General features: G+C 33.9%; 1 protein-coding gene across 1 annotated transcript; it reads right to left on the bottom strand.

The window, feature by feature from the left end:
• Positions 1–1,859: 1,859 nt before the first annotated feature.
• On the bottom strand, positions 1,860–5,847 carry LOC107422041 (MDIS1-interacting receptor like kinase 2-like). Its single transcript, XM_048477072.2, has 2 exons — positions 2,939–5,847; positions 1,860–2,410 (listed from the first exon to the last, which is right to left on the bottom strand). Exons 1-2 carry the CDS (start codon positions 5,829–5,831, stop codon positions 2,040–2,042), a joined length of 3,264 nt encoding a protein of 1,087 aa, XP_048333029.2. The 5' UTR covers positions 5,832–5,847; the 3' UTR covers positions 1,860–2,039.
• Positions 5,848–24,448: the final 18,601 nt, after the last annotated feature.

The raw sequence follows: 24,448 nt of genomic DNA, 5'->3' as shown, positions 1-24,448 counted from the left end.
AGAAATCAAAAACAACCCAGTGACTAATGAAGAATGACAGAGTGAAAGAAAATGCAAACACACACACACACACATAGACAATCTAAAACTAGGAAAAACTGCAGCAATTTAGCATGTCCATGTTCGGGAATCAAACAGCTGCGTTATTGTAACTGTGGACTTTGTTGCCGGCAAACAAATGCTATTTCTGCAATGGAGACCACCTGGTCTGCTATTCGCCTCGTTGGAGGTGAGAGACGCTGGTCCAGTACTCATTTATCAAAATAGGCTGTATTTTATAAGCAAATTAGTAATTGCTTTCCAAGCAGGACAATTCGTTTTCTTGGTTTAGGAAAATGAATTTCTTGGTTTCTTCTTATGTTTCCTTTTGAAAGACTCTCTGTTTCCAGTTGACCCCTTTTTTTACCCAAGTGGTTCTACGCCAACAAATCTAAATATCTACATTCCGACCAAGACCTTAACCACTTCCGCATGTTAAGTGTGTCTAATAAGTAGAGTTTGTAATTTTTGTGTATGTCTATTAACTAATGAATCTCCATATTTCTTTGAACATTCATTCTGACTAGCTTTCATGCTTCTTCACTTAACTTATTAACTTAATTTGCTCAATCTAGTTTCCATATTAGGCGTGTCAATTACTAAAGTAGATTTTATAAAAGAATGTGTTTTTTGAAGTGTCTATTTATAAAAGCAATAAAGTACTCATTTAGTAGAGAAATGTCTTATACTTAAGGTAGTTAAATAGTCACTGCCATATTTGACTGCTATGCAAGGTAAACGCTCTGTTTTTGCCCTGTTTGATAAAAGAAAAAATCACTGCTATATTTTTTTACTTTCCTTTTTTTTTTTTTTTTTTTTTTCCCTGACTGATCTTTACTACACAGTGACTTTTACCTTCTAGTATACCTCTTACTTTGAAGTCTTATCTTCTTGTTAGTAACAACCCAAAAAAAAAAAAAAAAAAGAGGATCAGATTAAAAGTCAACAAATACGTTCTCCTACTCTCTGGGTAAATTTTAAAATATAGAACTGGACTAGATTATTTTAAATTTAATCCAAATAGATTGAACTAATATAAGTATAATTAACAACATTCAATTGGACCACATCTAAGCTATGTTCTAACCTCATCTTATATGTTCCCAATAACAAAAGCAATAAAACAAATTTTTCCTATAATTACTCGTAAATTTATGCTTAAAACAGAGATATTTGTTTAGCTTTATACATCTTCTTCATTATATAAGTTCTCTAGAGAGAATTCTAGTGGCAACTTTCATTTTCATCAAGGAAGGCTTCCTTATCGGAAAATTATAGTCACAGGTAAGGTAAGGAAACAGCTTGTTTACCTTTCTTTTCCTTGTAAATTAATACTTGAAACTAAGATACCAGTTCAAATTTATATCGATCCTATATTTGAAAATACACTTGAGGGAAATTATGATATTGAAAAAAATCTGTGATTCATGTTTTTATATGTATAGTTTTACATACAATGTAAAAAATAAAAATAAAAAATAAAAAAACCTTTGCCTCTTTGATGGGCAAATCTGACATCCCATTTCATATTATAATATGCATTTTATCACAGTTCAGATAAGTAACTGCAAGGCCAGTTGACTCTTGAGCCTGCGTTGCAAGGCTTGTGATCATAATTGTTGTTGCAGCTAGACAAAGAGCTTGTCGCTCATGATATATTATGGACAAAAAAACTGCCTTCTATGGAAATGGTTTTGGTAAATATTATATGACATTTGGAATTTAAATGACAGAAAATTTAGTTTTGGCACTATCTGTTAGCAAATTAAGGAGACTCATGAAATTGTTAATCCAAAATCAGAGAAATACAAGAAGCCAGATAAATAAAGTCTCTTTACTCATTAAGACGTTACACTGCCAAGTCTTGGAATATCCAAGCTTAGGCTAATTTAATAAGCAAGAAAAGGAAAACAACTCAGTGACGAAATGAAGAAAGGCAGAGTGAAAGAAAATGCACACAGACATGTAGGCAATCAAAAAGAAGGAGAAACTGCAGCAATTTAGGATGTCCATGTTGGGGAATCAAACAGCTGCTTTATTGTAACCATATGAAAAGGCACTGATAATGATTGTAATGGAGTCGACAGCTTCTGAGATACTTGCTTCATAGTTGGTCGTGACTGTGGACTTTGTCGCACGCACGCAAATGCTATTTCTGCAATGGAGACCACTTGGTCTGCTATTTGCTGCTTTGGAGGTGAGAGACGTTGGTCAAGTACATCCTTAAGCAGAACATCAACAGCATGTAGTGGTGATGATAACAGAGATGATATGAGGTCTCCAGGATGCTCTCCCATGATAGATTCTAATGCAACAACTCCGAAGCTGTAGACATCAATCTTCTCATTTACTTCCATTGTATAAGCAAGCTCTTCAAAGAAATATGAATTGCAGTTAATATTTTCCAACGATAAGATACTTCGCATATGCCAAATGGCAAGAAGTTAGTAACATTTCCTTCATGGTGGTCGGTAAAATAAATTGTATACAACTTCTTCTAAAAATGCAAGTAAAGACCTTGAAAGTGCATATACAGAATATAGCCAAACCATTAGTTCAACCTCTCTATTATCTAGTAAATATACATAAAGGACTATTTGTAGGTAAATCTGTTTTCGAAGTTGTTTGAAAAAGGAAAATAGGTAGAAACTACAATTAATGTGATCTGGTTTGAAATCCTTTTTCTAAGCATGTAAACCAACTGTCTTATGTTTTTGCTAGGGACTTCTCAGTTCTTGTTTTGACCAAAAAAAAGGGGGAAAGAAAAAAAGTTACAATGTCTATTGATCAAATGATATTTTTTTGTCGAAATGAAAAGCATGACATTTCCTGGTTACCAAAGAGATCAAAAAATGAATTGTGGATTTAAATTTTGATGGAACTTTGATGGAATACCTACCTGGGGCTGAGTAACCTAAGGTTCCTGCAAATGGAATCCAATTTGATGAGTCTGGATCTAAAGTTGTAGCAGAGCCGAAGTCAGAAATGTGAGCTTCACATTCATCATCCAACAGAACATTCTTACTAGATATGTCTCTGTGGACTATAGCTGGAAAACATTCATGGTGCAGATAGGATGTCGCCTTTGCCAAACCTTTGACAATATTCACTCTCTTGAACCATTCCAACTCTGTTGCCTTTTCATTGTCGCTTAATATCTTTACCAAACTTCCCAGTTCCATGAACTCATACACCAAAAATGAGTATCTTGTATGCGAACAAAATCCAAAAAGCTTGATGATATTTCGATGGCGCACTTTTGGCAAAATACTTGTCTCGCTTTTGAAAGCCTGTTGATGGTCTATTCCATCATTCTCATGGAACTTTTTCACAGCAACAAGTTGACCAGTTGATAGCAGTGTTTTATACACACTTCCATTCCCTCCAACTCCAATGCAATATTTGGAATCAAAATTCTCTGTTGCTTCAACTATTTCTTCATGAACTTTTTTCCCATCATGGTTCCATGCTGCAAAGAAAGCTTCAGTTTGTATTTCTCTTGGTTCATCCATATTCCTCACTCTTCTTTTGCAAATAAAAACAATCCCAACAATGATAAACAATAAAAATAGAATGCTGGAGATGGATACTACGATTGCAATTACAGCTTGATTTCTATTTTTATCTTTAGGTGTGGGGCAAGGCTTCAAACTAGTGTTGTTACCACACAACCCTTTATTATCTTCCAAGGCTTCCAAAGGAGCTTCAATGAAAGCTTTGATGTGGGGAAGAGGACCTTCTAATTGATTGTAGGATACATCAACGGATGTCAAACTTACTAGCTTTTGAAATGAAGCTGGTATTGAGCCTATGAAATTGTTATGGGATAGGTTGAGTGTTTCTAACAAGAACAAATTTCCAAGCTCTGGAGGCAAATCTCCTATAAGCATATTCCGACTTAGATCAACATTTCGAAGAGAGTGAAAATTCCCAATCTGAAAAGGAACAGCCCCATTGAATCTATTGCTTCTCAAGTTCAAGTTTTCTAGGTTTGCACACCGCTCCAAATGTTTGGGAAATGGTCCACCCAATTTGTTGTCTGCAAGGTCAAGCTGTTGAAGGTCAAATAACATCCCAATTTGAGCAGGAACATTTCCAGAAAGTGTATTATTATTGAGTTTAAGAATGTAAAGCAATCTCAATTGGCCCAATTCCTTTGGAATTTTCCCTACAAGAAGATTGGACGACAGATCAAGTTTCTGCAATTGAGTAGCTTTCCCAAGTTCAGGAGGTAGCATGCCAGAAACTTTATTGTTAGAGATGTTCAGCATAGTTAGTTTTTGACAGTGTCCCCAATTTCTAGTAAGTTTTCCAAAAAACTTATTGTTGCCTAATTCCATGTAGACCAGGTTTGGGTATATTCCAAAGTCTTCTGACATATTTCCTGTAAATTCATTCACTCCAAGTAAAACACGGACTACAGAGTTGCAGTTTCTCATGCTTTTTGGAATAGAACCTGTAAAATGGTTATAGCTTACTGCAATCTTTTTAAGTCTCCCACCCAGACAAATGTTTTCTGGAAGATAGCCATACAAGAAGTTATTGCTTAATAAAAGCTCTTCCAGATTTGTAAGGTTATTCATTTCAGGAGGAAGGGACCCTGTAATGTTGTTAGTGAACAAACTAAAGTAGGCAAGGGATGTAAGGTTTCCAATGGATGCAGGAATTGAGCCACTTAGATGGTTGAAAGACAAGTCAATCTGTTCAAGATGTTTAAGCTGTCCGATTGACCAAGGTATGGAGCCAGTTAGATGGTTACCCCACAAATAAAGGATAGTGAGTGATTTAAGCTGCCCAATCTCATTGGGGATGGACCCAACTATTTTGTTTCCATTAAGTCCCAAATCAAATAACATGCTCAAGTTTCCAATGGACACAGGAATTAAACCGGTGAGTTGGTTATCAAACAAATAAAGGAAAGTGAGTGATTTAAGCTGTCCAATCTCATTGGGGATGGACCCAACTATTTTGTTTGTACAAAGTTCCAAATCAGTTAACCTGCTTGAGTTTCCAATGGACACAGGAATTGAGCTAGTGAGTTGGTTATCATACAAATAAAGGATAGTGAGTGACTTAAGCCGTCCAATCTCACTGGGGATGGACCCAACTATTTTGTTTTCACCAAGTTCTAACTCAGTTAACTTGCTCAAGTTTCCAATGGACACAGGAATTGAACCTGAAAGATTGTTACTATAAACATACATCACTTCAAGAGACATTAACATGCCTATTTGAGGTGGTATAGAGCCATTCAAATAATTGTTAGCCAAAGCAAGGAAGCGTAAACTTGTCAAAAGGCATATTTGGGAAGGAATATTTCCAGAGAGATGATTGATCCCTATGTCAAGTGAGGTGAGTGTGGAAAGGTTGCCAATGTGCATGGGGATACTTCCATAAAGGGAGTTGTTGTATAGGCTAAGCACGAGTAAGCTGGGAAAGGAGGAGAAGTTGAAGTGGTGAAGCGTACCTTTCAGATTACTGCTGTAAAGAGTAATGTTGATGACACTGCCAAAGCCGTTACAAGTGATCCCAACCCAGTTACAGGGGGTATTATTATAAAGACGGTGAGAAGTTGAAACAGTAGAATTGAGATTCCAAGAGCGGAGAAGAGAATGAGTAGTTGGATTCATATCAAGGCTGTCCTTCCATTTCACAAGAGCCTCTGCCTCTCCACTTATTGCAAAACAAGTAGTAGAAGAACAAAGAAATAGTAGGATGATGATAAACAACAACAAAAACTGATCAGGTAACCGTACAACGAGGTTTGGAAACCAGGGTGCCATGGACTTCATAATTTTTTAATCTTGATTGTGTAATTAAGAAAGGCTTAAATGCCTTGGCTTCCTTTCGAATATATATATATATATATATATAGAGAGAGAGAGAGAGAGAGCATTTATTTATTTATTTTTTAAAAAAAGGGGGAAATTACAATAACATGCCTCCTGATTCAAAACTTTTGCCAGATCGCCATTGTTTTTTATTTTTATTTTTTATTTTTTGGCAGAAACTTACCTTCTAGATATGTTTTTTTGGCAGAAACTTGCCAGATCGCTCGAGTCAATTAACCCTTTTTATATATTATTTAGATGTATGTATTAAATTATAAGAGCAGATTTTGAATGTAATAAAAGTGCCTTAAAAACAAAGTAGAAATTAAAATTAATTAATATGGTTTGCTATACTTATGAATTTAGAATTTATAAATCATGTGGGTTTTTTTTTATTTTAATTTTATTTTACGGTAAAATTTATAACGTTTATCAAAATTAGTTTTATTTTATAAACAAACTGAAATGGTAACCCGCTTGGTGGTCCCTTTTTTTTTTTTTTTCTTTTTCTTTTTTTTCCTTTTATTTAGGTTGGAAAAAAAAAAAGGGCACTTATTATTTGAAGCAAGCCAATTTTAAAAGCATAAATGTTAAGAAACTATTTGATGTTTGTTGAAAATAAATGTAAAAGTCTAAAATGCTGCTATCTATTTTTGCCCATCGTATTCGCCAAGTCGATTTACAGAAATTGATAATAAAAAGTTTCTTCGACTTTTTTTCATTTTGAGTGTATTTCAGCTTCTTCTTGACCTCTGAATATGCTTTACCTCTTAAGTCTTAAGTCTTCAACATATCAAGTGGTTTGAAAAAAAAAACCAATGTGAGTAATTGCTTTCCAACCAGCACAATCAATGGTTTCATGATTTCTTTGAATTTTCCTCATCTCCATATTAAGCGTGTCTATCAAGTAGAGTGTGTAATTTTGTGTGTGTCTCTTAACTAATGAATTTCATGATTTCTTTGAATTTACCTTCTGAATGGCTTTTATGCTTCTGAACTTAAGGACCTCTAACTTAATTTGCTAATCTCTTTTTCCATATTAAGTGTGTCAATTACTAATGTAGAGTTCGTAATAGACAAAAAGAACATGTTCTTAGTGTGTGTCTATGCATAGAAGCAGATTAGGTATTCACTTAGAAGAGAAATGCTCTGTTTTTTTCCCCCCTGTTTTTGTGTGTATCGCTGCTAGATTTTACTGCTATGTAAGCTAAATGCTCTGCTTTTGCTCTGTCTTGACAAAGGAAAAGACTGTTTTATTTTTTTTCTTTATTATTGTTTTTTTACTGTTATTTGTACATTAATATAAAAATCAAAAGGTTGGGAAATTCTTTTTTATGTCATTGATAAACATGTTACAGTAAGAGTGATCTATTAAGTACTGTAATGACCTGCTTTACTAGACCATGACTTTTAGCTTCCAATATACCTCTCACTTTGAAGTCTTATCTTTATTTTTTTCTTCATTATTATTTTTTTACTGTTATTTGTATATTAATATAAAAATCAAAAGGTTGGGAAGTCCTTTTTACTCCATTGATAAACATGTTACAGAAAGAGTAATCTATTAAGTACTGTAACAACCTGCTTTACTAGACCGTGCCTTTAAGCTTCTAATATACCTCTCACTTTGAAGTCTTATCGTTTTATTAGTAACATTTCTATATTAAAAACTAAATAAAATAAAATGAAGGATTGGATTAAAAGTTAACAAATACATTCATCTCCATGGAAGAAATTTTATGTACACTTGGTAAATTTTAAAATATAGAACCAAACTAGATTATTTTAAGTTTAGTCCAAATATATCGAACTAATATAAGTTTAATTAACACAATACAATTGGACTAAATCAAAGCTATGTTCTAAGTTCATCTTATGTCTTTCAAGCAACAGTATACACCAGAGATAGAGAGGATGAATCAAGCTTAACAAAAGATAAAACAAATTTTCTTTTATTTACTTGTGAATTAATACTTGAAACAGAGATATTTTGTTTAGATTTATGTATCTTCTATATTATATAATAGTCTAAAGAGAATTCTGAGAGCCATTTTCATTTTAAGCAAGGAAGGCTTCATTACCAGAAAATTGATAGTCAATGAAACAGTTTGTTTTACCTTTCCTGTTCTAGAAAATCATTGTCATATATTTTAGAGTTCTGCTTAAAACCTCTGAAACGTGCCCCTTTAAGTCTAGGGGTTGGAAAAGAAACTAATAATTTGATATTAAAAAAAAAAAAAAAAGATTCTCTGTCCTTTTACTTGTCCTTGTCCTTCTTTTTCTTGGACAGTTCGCGCTTGGTTGTAATAACACTTGCAGTGACAGAGGAAGAAGGATCCAACAAAATGTTGATGATGATAATGATGATGATGGTAACTAAGAAAATGAGACTAGCCTTCCAATTCAATTGGTTTTGAGTAAAAGAACAGTCTTTGATCATTATGATTATGGTTTTTGTATTAGGTAAATACATCTAAGTACTCTCTTACAAAATTTGTATCTACCACTTTTTAGTCATGGAATGAACTATTTTGATATCTTAAAGGAGTTTGCATCTAATGCTTGTCATTTTTTGACTTTTCGACCACTTACTGGTCTTTGACATGAGTTGAACCTGTGAATTACATCTTCTAAGGAACTGCTTGACCAGGGATTGCAACATTGGACGATATAAGTAGGTGAACCTAATCTGACCGCAAATATATACACTGAATTTGAATAATACTATCAACATTTTTATTTCTTGGCAAGGTTTGAGCAAGGTTTATGATTAATTATCTACAGCAGGATAAGAGTGTATACACCATTGCGGCGTATATTCACACAAACTAGTGTCAACGATGTTAGATATCGTGGAATTGGCTGAAAATTTTGTTTTGGTTCCAACTATTGATAATAAATTAGGGAGTGTTACATGTGAAATTGTTTAATCGGAAAGAACACGTATGAAGAGACTGCTTTAGTGTAATCATATGAAGATGCTGTGTTAATGGTGGCGATGAAGTTGATAGCTTCTCAATAACTTGCTTCATAGCTGGTCAAAGACTTTGGATTTGTATTGATACATGCAAATGCTAACCTTGCGGGAGACCACTCGGCATGCTATTTGCCTTCTTGGAGGTGAGAGACGTTGATCCAATACACCTACAAGCAGAATTTGATCACCCTTGTAAAAAAAAAGTACTTTTTAATGTATTTTTGGATAGAATTATTTGACTTGATTTGACTTTAGGAGTATTTTGTATGTAGATGTTGCATTATTGCTTCACTTAGTCATACCATGTGCAAATGATTGAATTGATGGGTTTGCCTCATTTAAGTTACAAAGATAAATTACTTGTAAGTTAATACTTGAAACAGAGCTACCAGTTGAAATTTGTATAGATCCTATATTTAAAAATACACTTGGGGGAAATTATGACATTAATGAAAACTATGATTCATGTTGCGTGTATATATATATATTTACATTTGAGTTTAAAAAAAAAAAATTGTCTATTTGTTTGGGAAATTATGACATCCCATTTCATATTTTAATGAATAAATTTTATTTAGATCCCCTCCATTCTGCCATAATTAAACTTATGATTTTTAATTATAAAAAATTAATAGATAAAAATTGATAGATGAGTTCTGTAAATAATTTTTTTATAAACATGAATTTAATTGTAATTAAGATAAAATTGAAAGGATGTAAATAAAATATTCCCTATTTTTTAATTTGCATTTGATTACAGTTGAGATTATAAATAATTGCAAGGCCATGTTACATTGTTACGTTGCAGACTATTAATGTAAATAAGTAAGGTAAATCTACCTCGAAAACAAATTAAGTAGAAATTCAAATATGTTTGTATGAATTTAAAATTGTCTTAAAAAATAAATTAAACATGAAACATAACTTAAAATTATCTTGATTTTTAGTTTTATTATTATTTTTTCGTTCATTCACATTGTAGTTAATTGATATATCTAACAAACGGCACCTAAGTAACCGCTTTCCAACCAGGACAATCATCATTTTCTGTTAATGTATTTAACATGGTTTTATGAAAGTGAATCTGTTTGTGCCTTTGATTTTTTTTTTTTTTTAGTGACTTTATGCTTCTAATCGACCTGTAGGTATATTTCACAACCTTTTCGGCTCGTCCCGGCCCACATCAAGTGGTTCTATACGAACCAATCTAAATATGATCTGCTTTCCGACCAAGGCCTTGATTTCCTTTTCTTTTTTCCTTTTATTTTTAGTTGAAGGATAATAGAAGACACAAATTAGACATATTTGTCAAAATTAATAAATTTCTCGGTTCCACTGTATATTATTTTCTGAATGGCTTTCATGCTTCTTAAGTACCTCTAACTTAATTTGCTCAAGCTGTTCTCTATATCAAGTTTGTCTATTACAAATTAGAGTTTGTAATAAACTAAAAGAATGTGTTTTTGTTTGTGTATAGAATTAAGTAAAGTACTTTCTCTAGCTACTTCCCATAATTTTCAAATCTTAGTACTAGTGGAGAAATTTCTTATGCTTATCTAGTTAAATCGTCCCTGTTATACTAGATTTGCTAGGCAGGGTAAATGCTCTGTTTTGTCCTGTTTTCACAAGAGAAAAAGTCTCCCTTTTTTATTTTTTTTCTTTTTCTTTTTGTTTTCTTTCCTTTATAACATTAAAACATGTTACGATAAGAGATTGATCTATTAAGTATTGACGATGAACAATAAGGTTGGTTATCAATATTTCATTCATTGCTGAGTGGAGAGTATAATTAAGCATGTTTTTATTCCACTAGTCCACTTTGCTTTGCCACGAAATTCCTTGTTTTTCTAGCATCCACTGCAGTGGGCCCCATTCCAATGTACGTAACATTTGGTTCATTTGCTCTATATCACTGTTTGATTTGTCTTTGTGCATATTTCGTCCTACCAGCAAGTAATTATTGAAAATTTTGGTAGGAAATCTTAATATTTAGCATTCAGATGTTTTCATGATATTTGGGTGACCACACACAATGACAGATTGTGTTTTTGCACCATTACACGCACCATTTGACCCGATCAAAATTGCAGAATTCATGCCATGCCAGAATTCTTCAATCAAAATTAAACGCACTACTGGTTCAGTACTCAAGCTCTATTCCATTAAATTCTTTATCACTAATGAATAAATTAAGTAATTAATAAACAACCAACTATGACTAATGAAACATGAGACAATAATAAGGGCAACACAATGATAAATTAGTTGTTGATTATTCTTCCTGAGATTTGAGTAGAAATTTCCCTGCATCTTCCCCTTGTAAAGTTTATTCAAAATGGAAAATGAGTTTGGTTCACACATAGGCATAAATTAGTTGCCTTTCAATTCCGACATTTCTTTTTCCCTTTTTGACCTGCAAAAGACTAACAAATCTAATACACTAGTCATTGTTTTTTTTAACGGTTTTTTCTTCATTTTTTCTCCTTTTTTTCTTCGTTTTTCCCTTTTGACCTGCAAAGACTAAACTAACAAGTCTAATACACAAGTCATTGTTTTTGAAAATAAAATTTTCATTGGTTTTTTCTTCATTTTTTCTTTGTGGTTTTTCTTCATGTTCCCTGACCTGCAAAGACTAGACTAACAAGTCTAATACACTAATCATTGTTTTTGAAAATAAATTTTCATTGGTTTTTTTCTTCGTATTTCCTTTTTGACCTGCGATGATTAACAAGTCTTTGCAGACTTGTTAACCTGCAAAGACTAACAACCCTAATACATTAGTCTTAAGACCTCTCTAATGAGCTATTTTTTCCCCAGCCTCTTCCGCAAATCAAATCAAGCTTTTATACACACAAAACTGATGTCAAATATATATAGTTCACTCTGCATTTTATTTATTTTAAAAAAAAAGGTGAAATTACAATTACATGCCTCCTAATTTAAAACTTTTGGAAGATCGCCATTATTATTGTTATTATTTTTCTTTTTTTCTTTTTTCTGGGAGAAACTTACCTTCTAGTTACATTTTTATTGCAATTTATCATTTTTTCACTTCAAAATGGATAATTAAAGTCAAAATTGTCTGCTCATAATTCCCTTAGAAATAAATTGAACATTAACAAATCAAAACCTCAAAAACTTATAATCAATTACCGAACTGGTTCCTGACAAAAAAAACTGTCGAACAAGCAAACACCATTGCAGAGTGACGGATTGTTTTTTTTTTTTTTTTGGAAAATGGAAAATAACTATTTCATTAACTTTGAAAAAGCAAATTAATAAGTGATTAATAGTTTAGCTTTGAAGTTTTAGAGAACAACAATTGATAATTTCTTAATCGAATTGAGAATATATTATTCCTATATATTTTGAACTAACAAATGTTCATTGTGAGAAAATTATTGGTTAGTTTTAAGTAAGATTGAAATAAAATTGTTGCATGCATTGGTTAAAAACTAATGCCAAAGAGAAAGTATGTTGATGAAGATAAGAACTTAATTTAAAAAAAGAAAGAAACAAAAAACAATAATAGAGGAAAAAAAATGGGTTAAACTTTCCGAAAAGAAAAAAATATGAAAAAAAAAGGTTTTTCAGTAATTTTACAATCTATGCAGTGTGAGTAGAAATTCTTGCCGTGCAAAAAGATGCACTCTATTTCAATCTGTTTGGTCATTTTTATATGGGGAATTTGGCCCAATGCCCCTATAGGGATGAGCTTCACGATTACCCCTTCATTTGCTATCTTTTTTTTTCTACCCTTTCAATTTTTAATAATCCCAAAATACCCTTATATCCAAACTAAATATTTTTACTTTTTTTTTTTTATGTTATTTCTTTCTTTTCTTCACCAGACTGTTCTTTTCTCCTTCATCACGCTTCCCTAAAGCTGCCTCATCTCTTCTCATTCATCCATCAAGCTTTCTTCACCTAGTTGCCCTTTTGCCAAACAGCCCCGTTTCGTCTCTCTGGTCACCAAAATTCCATAAAAAGAAAGAAATTGATGGTTTGGAATTCGAAATTAGGGTATTGTGAAGAAGGAGGACGTGGATTTGTATACGAAGCTCAAGGGTGGTATTGCATGGCGGAAGCAGATGCCTAAGCTTGCTATTTCACTTGGCCTCTCTGATAAAATGCCTGGTCTGTTTACATCATTTTTCCTTTGACTTTTCGATTCGAGTGGTTTCAAGGGTTTATTTAAAACATTTATGGGGTGTGTTTTTTTTTTTTTTTTTTTTATTGCTTTTGGGATAAGTTGGAATCAAAATTAGGATTATGTTTTTTTGTTTTTGCTATTTTTGTAATTTTTTTCCTTATGCTTTTGTAATTTTTGTTTTAGGTAGTGTTCGGTGTGCGATTTGACGATCTGATAATGGAAATTGGCAAGGATTCGGGAATGGAGGACTGGGATTTTATGGTGGAGACTTGCATTACACATACTCTACCCCCGGCATTGACGCTTGAGAAGGGATTAGAGAGTATCAAAGATGCTGTGGGGAAGTTGAAGCTGAATCCTCCTTCTACCTCCAATGGGTTCTTTCAATTTCAGGAACTGGAAAATTCTGTAAGACTTTGCTGTTTTGATACTATGTCATTTGTTTGGTTTTCATTTCATATGTGATTCTGTGAGGATTTCTAAAGGTCACTGTGCCTTCCAATGCGAAAGCTTTGGATTGGTTTGCCTGTCAGTCAGAGTCTTACGAGGTTTTCCCTCTGTTTTTATGTTGAATGAAACGTAAAATTGTGATTGTATGTGAATGAAATCTTTGGAGTTTTTGGGATTGGGTTTGCTGTTCACTTTACATGGAGTTCTTCTTCTATCTCAGGAGAGAAGACAATGAGAAAATGTTTAGATTCTTGTATCTCTTATTTCTCACTTATCAAAAGCATCTCCTATGATGATTTAGGGGCTGCATTTGGTTTTTGTTGTTTGTTGTCTGTTGTTCATTATATATATATATATATATATATATGTAAAAGTAATTTTAACTTTATTAGGACAAGAGTTCCTTTTTTCCTATTGAGCTTGATGGCTGAACTGGTTAAAGTTGGGGGTTTGTAATACGGTTCTCCAACTCCATAAAAGAAAAGATTGCCTTTGAATAGTTAGTCTGAAAGATGGATGTTTCAAACTTCTATTTGGAGGGTTATGGACAATTTTGGAGCTATTGAGACTTAGGGCTTACCCTATTCCATTGACATCAAGGTGTAGGAGGTTATGTAATCATTTTTTTAAGTGGCTTTAGGCTAACGAGCAGAATATGTGTTGAATAAGAACCTAAGATTTGTTAGTTATTTTGTTGAAAGGTCTATTTGGAAAATGACAAGGCAGAAATGAAATTGAATATTAACGTGAACTCTTCATTGGCAATTATGTAAGGAATGTTTCAACATATATGCTAAAGGCTCTAAAACATTTTATGAAATTTAGAATAATTTTGTCCATTTATTGGAAATTTGTGGTTGGTATGAAAAATTGATTAAGTAATGATGGTTAGTTGCTTATGGTTATGCATATAATTATGATGCAAAATCTGTTGCCTTTAAGGTTCCTGCGTGTTTGATAATTTGCATTTGGTATTGCAAATATGATGCATACTGTAGTGGCAATTTTTTTATCTGCATTTAGGTGTACGTTGTTTTGCATGGATACTTGGGTATTTTAGATTTGTATGAATCTTTTCCTTGACAGCTATAAAAATGGTAGCAAGATGCTGTTAAATTTAAGTAATGTTTGTGCTTTCTCCATAGATAGAACAAATGAGCTCTTGCAAAATAAGGGTAAAACTTCGACTGTTCATTAGTCACGGTTTTGCATGTGATAGTTATTTAATTTATTGCTTTACGTAGTTGCATGTGATACTTATTTAATGTATGTCTTTGCTATACTTAGTTGCCTGGTGCCATTGCTTATCTTTTTATTACCGTAGTTGTGTTGTGTAATGGTATGCTTTTTCTTATTCTTCTACTGTTTGTTATTTATTTATTTTTATTAATTTTTTGTTATTGGCATTCCAAAGCATTGTTGAATGTTGATCATGTTAATGTTTTGTTTGATTTGTTGCATTTGTGATGTGTAGTTTGTTCTCTGCTACATGTTTTGTACTTGTTAGATTACTGGTGGATGAATTTGATGCTGCACTTTGGAAGGTTGGCAGAGGTTGACAAGGAAGTAGCAAAAGAATTTGATGGAAAACACTTTCACATTCTTTCTTTTTTTTGCTGCTTTGGAGACTTAGGCATCCTTTAGCAAATCAGTCTATGAGATTGGATTTTGGTTCTATACAATTCATAAAGAGCAAGGGATATTACTGGGTATGAGCTATTGCCTCAATTGTTAGATTTGAACCTTTATACTTCTTTATGGATACTCTAGGTATTTAATTATTTTCTTTGAAACTTGTATGCTAAATATTGTAACTAACTGCAGATATTTCGTTTAATTTCATCCAGATATCATATCGGTCTCCGTTTTAGTGGAGGTGCCCGTTATGCTTTTAATGCTGTCACTAAAGTTTGGCATTATACCAATTGTGATGCCAGTTGGTGTTCGAGATTTTGACATTGATGGGGAACATTGGGTCAATTCGGGATTGATACCAACAGATTCTTTTGTAGGAGCTGTAATATTCTCTAGTTTTTATTCATAAAACACTTGTACAATTTCCTCTTGCTAATTCAGATTTTGTTTTTAGTTTTTGTACGTGATTCTCATGTCAATATGATGTGTAAGGACCCAATTTCATTATTAAATTTTCCATATTATTTGATATGTGGAAAAGCAATAAATAAGAAGGATGATAATTTAAATGGATGATAATTGAGTTCTCAAATATTGGCTCTCTAGTTTCTGACCATTAGAACTTGTTTGAATGGTATGCATTGGAATGTAGTTAGTTTTAGATTGTAGACTATTCCTAGCTGGCAAGCTTCTTCCAATCACTTTTAAAATGCGGCTCCATGGTAGTATGTCCAAACGAGAATTGTTAGGAGGGAATTAATTGTGCACTTGTGGAAACTATTTAAATAAATGGATATGAAAGTGTAAAATAAGTGTAACAATTTCCCATTTCTCATCTACCCTCATTTCTCATTAACTGTCGAATAAAGTGGAAAATATTAAAACAAATTTTTTTACCATCTCTCATTTCTCATCTACCCTCATTAACTTCTATCCCTCTCTCTTACTCTCCCTGCTACCACATTAAATGAATCTTGTGTGTCTTCCTCTCTCTTTCTCTTTTGTTGATTACGTACCTTTCAGCCTTTCTTCGCACTGACGAACCATTGCAGAAAACACAATACCACCTTCAGTTCAGTTCACTCTCCCTGCATACCCCCAACCTTTTGTGATAACAACAAGACTAAAAATCTTCATTGTGGAGCCTATACACTTCAAAAGGGTGTAATTAAATTGTACGTTTCTGCAGATCAGAGTTAAAGATTTTTTGGTATGTGTATATATATACATATATATATATATGTACAGATATGTATATATTTTTCCCTTATATTGGATTCATTGTTTGTCACGTTTTAACATGATATATAAGTGTAAGTTCTATGTTGGTGCTATTTTATGTAAAACAATCCATAAATGGTTCATAAATTTCCATTTGAAAATTACAACCTTTGTTTGTTACATACGGTCCATCAGTAATTATGAAACGCTTGCTTGTTGGAAAATTTAATGGCTGTTCCATCGGAATATTTAATTTTTCCATTTTCTAAAAGCAAACCGATTGGACAATCGAATTTGTCCACTTCTCTAATGTTATTGTAAAAAAATGACATGCTAAATGTAACTATATTTATGATGTTTAACAAAATAATCCACAAAACACCACATTGTCAAAATTGCATCCATTCAAGCTAACGCTATGTTATGATTTAGCACATGTGCCACAAATTTGACATCATAATCTACTTGATCCACTATGTCTGTCAAGAGTAGCTATTCTACTAGGTGTTAATATGCAACATTTAAAATGCATTTGTACTCATTTACAGAAAATGCATTTGTATTTTATCTTTACTCATTCACTGAAAATGCATTTGCATTTGTATTTAAAATGCTATTCTACTCATTTGCATTTAAAATGCTATTCCACTAGGTGTTAATAACATAATTGTTTGGCTTATTTTTTGTACTCATTTACTGAAAATGCATTTATATTTTTTCATTACTTTTGCTTCAGGATTATAGTTAAACCTTCCAGCAAAGATTCTATGATTGCAATTATTTTTAGTCATACGACCTTACGAATTACCATAAGCTTATGACAAGTAGATACTTAGTATGTTTTGAATTGGTAAACCCTTTGTGCTCAATGTCACAAATTTCAGTTTTACTGTTCTATGATGGAACATGGAGTGTATGTTCTGAAGGTACTTGGAGATACCAACGTCAAAGAACGAAGATTATACGTATCAAAAGGAATTGTACGTTGGCAGGACTTGAAGATGTTGTCTACAACGCTCTCAACTTAGATTCTACACAACATCAATTAATCTTCAAGTTCATATACCATGTGTGTTTGTCATGTGAGCTGTAAGTTGTGGGAAATGATGAAGACCTACAAAGTTTTATAGAAGAGTATAGTTCACACAGACCTCAAGACAGATCTCCACTTATTATTGATGTGTTATCCAGGGTTCCACAGAGTATTAATACTGCTGGATGTGTTGTGAATAGGATACCTACAAGTTCAGGATTTATGACTATTGCCCCACTATCTGCAGTTCCTGAGACAGCTACTTGTACCTCTGATGCTAACATGCAGTCCCTAGCGACCGAACTTCATGTGCCAGAAACTCAACCTGGATTCTTCGAAAATCAAATTTGTGAAAACAATGTGCAATCTGTGGAACATGATCATGATAATGAGTGCTTCGACATTAATGATATGAATGAATATCGTGGACATGATTATGATCAAGATGAATAATTTGAGGTTGAGGTCAACACTGATCGTAGTGAAGATGGGTTACGTGACATTTGTTGGACCCAACATTCGAGACTTTCAGCTGGTGATAGTCGACATGGTGAGTCTCCTTATGAGTCCAATTGATAATGTGAATGATGATGTGCTTGCCTCTCCTTGTACCGAAAACCATTTGGACATTCAACAGGATTCTACCACAACCATGGCTGAACTTACGGTTAACCGTCGCTTCTTATCTGTCAATGCCCATGAAATCATTCGAATCAACCAACTCTTTGCGAGTAAGAATGCGTTACAAAAGAAGATTAGTCTTTATGCACTAAGGAGAAATTTTGAATTCAAGGTCAAGAAGTCAGATAGAGTCCAATATGAGGTTGTATGTGCAAACAACAATTGCATGTGGCGAATGCATGCTACCAAACTACATGGTGATAATACAGAGGCCTTCATGATTAAGGCCTTCAAGGATGAGCATATTTGCTCTTTAAATATCATTGAAAGGGATCATCATCAAGCAACAAGTTCAGTTATCAGAGACATCATCCAGCCAACTTTTGATGGGATTTCAAGGCAATACAAACCTCGAGATATCGTGCATGACATTCGCTCTAATTACGAAGTAAACATAAGTTACAACAAAGCATGGGCCGCTAAGAAAGTTGCATTATCAGGTATGTGGGGTACGCCTGAAGATTCATATGCAAAACTTCCTTTATGGAGTCACGTTTTGAAGAGCCAAAATCCGAGCATGTTTACTTGTATTGAAACTGACGATCAAAATAGATTTTTATATTTTTTCATGGCACTTGGAGCTAGCATTAAAGGGTTTTAGCATATGCGGAGAGTCGTAGCTATCGATGGAACTACACTGAAGAATAGATATAGAGCTTTGTTATATATTGCATCATGTTTGGATGGGAACAATCAAATTTATCCACTTGCTTATGGAATAGGCCCTCGGGAGACGGATGCGGCTTACACGTGGTTTTTTGAGAGCTTTAAAGAAGCGTTTGGGGATGATCCGAATATAGCTTTTATATCGGATAGACACAAGAGCATTGCAAAAGCAATACGTACAGTTTTCCCTAATAATCACCATGGCCACTGCACATATCATCTTGGTACAAATTTACGTGATAAGAAGTTTAAAGGTAATGTCAATGCGATTATATCAACTTTTAATGATGCAGCTAGAGCATATAATGTTGAGGATTTTGATAAGGCCATGCAGCTTTTAGAAGGGGTTAGTATTGAAGTTGTACAATATCTCAAGGATGCAAGTCCTTCAAAATGGGCTAGATCACATTTTCCGGGCAATAGATACAACATAATGACAACTAACATCGCAGAGAGCATGAACTCTGTACTTATTGATGCTAGGGATAAACCTGTTTTGCCATTACTAGATCACATTCATGATGTCTTGCAAAGGTGGTGGTATGAACGTCGAACTAACGCAGCTGCAATGCAAACTCCTGTTACTAATTGGTTGGAAAAAATCATGCAAGAGCGCTCAAATAATGGTAGAGGCTTACGTGTTATGCCTATGAACTTATATGAGTTTCAAGTTGTTGTCCATGGCATGTTCGTTGGAGTTGTTAACTTAGAAAATAAGACGTGCTCATGCAAGGAATTTGACATTGATGGATTTCCTTGTGTCCATGCAATTGCAGCATGTAAGCATCGACATATTTCTCCATATTTCCTTTGGTCGACTCATTACTCAGTTGACTCACTCCGTGATGCATATTCGGAAACCATATATCCACTCGGGGATAAATGTCAGTGGCATGCTCAGGATGATGTCATAAACTAGGTTGTACTTCCACCTCAAATTGGCAAACAATCAGGAAAACCGAGAAAAAAGAGGATTCAATCTCAAGGAAAGGAGCATCATCAATATAGATGCGAGAGGTGCAAACAGATTGGTCACAGCAGCCGATCATGCTCCGCTGCCGTACCTCTTGATAGCACTACCAACCAACAGCACCATTGAACCGAAGGCCCATCAATCGCGCGATGCTATATTCAGACAATGGGGCCATGTTATGCAGTATGCGTGTGTTTGCAATGTAGTCAGGAGTGCAATTAGTTGCTCAACCACGTAACATATGTTTTGGCATAATAGATGTTGGTTTTATGTGTTCTTTTGTTGTCAAATTCATCTGTCGTATTGTTTTGATAACATATCATTCTATGTTCAGTTTTTGGTTCAGTTGTTTGTATGTTTCTTACTATTGCACGGATGATATTACTGCCCAATGGTAACGACCGATGCATCATCGGTAATTGACATTTGTACACCGTCGTAAAAGAATCACCACAATTCCATCCGACAACTTCAATCATGTGTGTTCCAACCAATAACATGCTAAACGTAACACTATTAATGATAAATTCTGACAAAGTAAGAGACCAAACGGCATTAAAAAATGAAACCGTTCAATTTAATTTTGCTTCAAACATTACTGTAAGTTTCATCGATAATTACCAAAACCCCAATGGTAATCACATTTTACCAATGTTATGCCCCCCCCCCCCTTGCATCCCCTAATGTGTGTTAAATGCAAGAACATGGAAAATATGGATGGTTACATGATCGTAAGGAGAGAAAACCCAAAAATCTCCAGGAAAGTTCTCAAATTAAAAAAAAATACGATAATTGTAGACCTTCGGTAGTTACCGAAGCCCCTATGGTAATCACATTTTACCAATTTTTTGGGCCCCATAAGTCCCCTTACATGTGTTAAATGCAAAAACATGAAAAATATAGATTATCAAATGATCTTAATGAGAGAAAATCCCAAAATTGCTTAAAAAGTTCTCAAATTGGCCAAAACAATGCGATGACTGTATACCTTTGGTAATTATCGATGAAACCTTCGGTAACCAATATATACCCTCTGGAAAAATTACCATAGGTTTCATCGGTAATTACCGAAACCCCTATGGTAATCACATTTTACCAATTTTTTGGGCCCCACAAGTCCCCTTACGTGTGATAAATGTAAAAACATGCAAAATATGGATTAGCAAACGATCCTAGTGAGAGAAAATTCCAAAATTGCTTAAAAAGTTCTCAAATTGGCCAAAACAATACGATGACCGTAGACCTTCGGTAATTACCGATGAAACCTTCGGTAACCAACATATACTCTCTGGAAAAATTACCGTAGGTTTTATCGATAATTACCGAAACCCATATGGTAATCACATTTTACCAATTTTTTGGACCCCACAAGTCCCCTTATGTGTGTTAAATGCAAACACATGCAAACTATGGATTCTCAAATTATCCTAAGGATGGAAAACCCCAAAATCTCTGAAAAAGTTCTCAAATTGGCCAAAAAAATACGATGACTGTAGACATTCGGTAATTATCGATGAAACCTACGGTAATTTTGCAGAGGGTATATGTATGGTTACCGAAGGTTTCATTGATAATTACCAAAGGTCTACAGTCATCGTATTTTTTTGGCTAATTTCATAACGTTTTCAGAGATTTTGGGGTTTTCCCTCCTTAGGATAATTTTAGAATCCATATTATCCATGTTTTTTCATTTAACACACGTAAGGGCACTTGTGGGGCCAAAAAATTGGTAAAATGTGATTACCATAGGGGTTTTGATAATTACAGATGAAACCTACGGTAATTTTTCCAGAGAGTATATGTTGGTTACCGAAGGTATACAGTCATCGTATTTTTTTTTGCCAATTTGAGAACTTTTTAAGCAATTTTGGGATTTTCTCTCATTAGGATCATTTGATAATCCATATTTTTAATGTTTTTGCATTTACCATATGTAAGGGGACTTGTGGGGCCCAAAAAATTGGTAAAATGTGATTACCATAGGAGTTTCGGTAATTACCGATGAAACCTATGGTAATTTTTTGGAAAGTATATGTTGGTTACCGAAGGTTTCATCGGTAATTACCGAAAGGTCTACAGTTATCGTATTTTTTTGGCCAATTAAAGAACTTTTTAAGCAATTTTGGGATTTTCTCTCATTAGGATCATTTGATAATCCATATTTTGCATGTTTTTGCATGACAACACACGTAAGGGGACTTGTGGGGCCCAAAAAATTGGTATAATGTGATTACCATAGGTGTTTCAGTAATTACCGATGAAACCTACGATAATTTTTCCAGAGGGTATATAGTGGTTACCGAAGGTTTCATCGGTAATTACCGAACGTCTACAGTCATCTTATTTTTTTGGCCAATTTAAGAACTTTTTAAGCAATTTTGGGATTTTCTCTCATTAAGATCATTTGATAATCCATATTTTGCATGTTTTTGCATGACAACACATGTAAGGAGACTTATGGGGCCCAAAAAATTGGTATAATGTGATTACTATAGGGGTTTCGGTAATTACCGATGAAACCTACGATAATTTTTACAGCGGGTATATGTTGGTTACCGAAGGTTTCATCAGTAATTACCGAAGGTCTACAATCATCGTATTTTTTTGGCCAGTTTGAGAACTTTTTAAGTAATTTTGGGATTTTCTCTCATTAGGATCATTTGATAATTCATATTTTGCATGTTTTTGCATTTAACACACATAAAGGGACTTATGGGGCCCAAAAAATTGGTAAAATGTGATTCCCATAGGGGTTTCGGTAATTGCCGATGAAACCTACGATAATTTTTCCAGAGAGTATATGTTGGTTACCGAAGGTTTCATCGGTAATTACCGAAGGTCTACAGTCATCGTATTTTTTTTGCCAATTTGAGAACTTTTTAAGCAATTTTGGGATTTTCTCTCATTAGGATCATTTGATAATCCATATTTTTCATGTTTTTGCATTTACCACATGTAAGGGGACTTGTGGGGCCAAAAACATTGGTAAAATGTGATTACCATAGGGGTTTCGATAAATACCGATGAAACCTATGGTAATTTTTTCGGAGAGTATATGTTGGTTACCAAAGGTTTCATCAGTAATTACCGAAGGTCTACAGTCATCGTATTTTTTTGGCCAATTTGAGAACTTTTTAAGCAATTTTGGGATTTAGGATCATTTGATAATCCATATTTTGCATGTTTTTGCATGACAACACACGTAAGGGGACTTGTGGGGCCCAAAAAATTGGTATAATGTGATTACCATAAGGGTTTCGGTAATTACCGATGAAACCTACGATAATGTTTCCAGAGGGTATATGTTGGTTACCGAAGGTTTCATCGGTAATTAACGAAGGTCTATAGTCTTTGTATTTTTTTGGCCAATTTGAGAACTTTTTAAGCAATTTTGGGATTTTCTCTCATTAGGATCATTTGATAATCCATATTTTGCATGTTTTTGCATTTAACACACATAAGGGGACTTGTGGGGCACAAAAAATTGGTAAAATGTGATTCCCATAGGGGTTTTGGTAATTACCGATGAAACCTACGATAATTTTTCCAAAGAGTATATGTTGGTTACCGAAGGTTTCATCGGTAATTACTGAAGGTCTACAGTCATTGTATTTTTTTGGCCAATTTGACAACTTTTTAAGCAATTTTGTGATTTTCTCTCATTAGGATAATTTGAGAATCCATATTTTTCATGTGTTTGCATTTAACACACATTTGGGACTTGTGAGGGCCATAAAATTGGTAAAATGTGATTACCACTGGGGTTTCAGTAATTACTGATGAAACCTATGGTAATTAAATATTTTTGGCAATTGGAGAACGTTTTCGAAACATTTGGGGTTTTGCTGTTTGGGGGCATTGATGAATGTATAATTTGCATATTGTTGCCGGAAACACCCATTAGCTCAGTATTTGGAGAAAAAAAAATGTTAATTGATATCACCGAAAGCGTATCGGTAATTACCGATAGTGAATCGGGAATTATCGATGCACCATCAGTAATCATCTTTGCTTTAATTTTTATCACAACCGAGGGTCTTCTTTTCTCTCTCTTTTTTTTTTTTTTCAACGGTTATCATTACTAAAGATAGGTTCAGCATATTAAGATAACATTAGTATAGAGTGTCATAACATTAAACATACGATCTACATTGAAAGTTTATTAAAGTACAAACCAACAACAAATTTTTTTAAAAAAAACATAATGTCTTGCGGGCCAAATGAATGATTCTCCTCACTACTCCTGTATTCAATAAATTTCAAAGCGTAGACGCCACAATCACCCCTACAAAATAGCATTAATGAAAACCAACCATATGTCTTTCCACACGTAACCACAATAAAACAGCAGCAATAGAAGTTGTTTGAAATGACAACACATTCATACCCATTATCTTGGGGGGATGCATCTTTGATCATGGTCATCGTGAATGGCTCTAAAGTGGGAGGCATGTCCGGATTCTTCTCGTAATATCCCCCATCCCTCAATAGGTAAGGCAGCATATATGTAAGGCATTCCACATTGTTCAACTCTTTATTTTGGACATATTTATTTCCCATATTTGGATCGTATAAATCAATATGTCGGGCCTTCAAGTCCACACATGCTGCCAACTAATGCACACCTCCATTGTTGATAGGGATGTACACCTGCAAATTAGAACATAACCTCATTATCCACAAAATGGGAAACTTAGGGACTTACATAATCACATCTCCACCACGGCAAGCTAGGTTTGGGTGACTTCCCATGCACATAGCTACGAAGGGTCGTATCACATAAATATGT

This window comes from Ziziphus jujuba, chromosome 3 (genome assembly GCF_031755915.1).
Source record: "Ziziphus jujuba cultivar Dongzao chromosome 3, ASM3175591v1".
NCBI lineage: Eukaryota > Viridiplantae > Streptophyta > Magnoliopsida > Rosales > Rhamnaceae > Ziziphus > Ziziphus jujuba.
The sequence above is the reverse complement of the archived record's forward strand: the minus strand, read 5'-3'. Positions and strand labels throughout refer to the sequence as shown.

Bases quoted from the DNA above. Each gene is read 5' to 3' on its own strand.
- LOC107422041 (XM_048477072.2), bottom strand. From the start codon at position 5,831: ATGAAGTCCATGGCACCCTGGTTTCCAAACCTCGTTGTACGGTTACCT. The intron at 2,411-2,938 runs GTAGGTATTCCA...ATTTCTTTGAAG, and splicing joins CTTAGGTTACTCAGCCCCAG to AGCTTGCTTATACAATGGAA.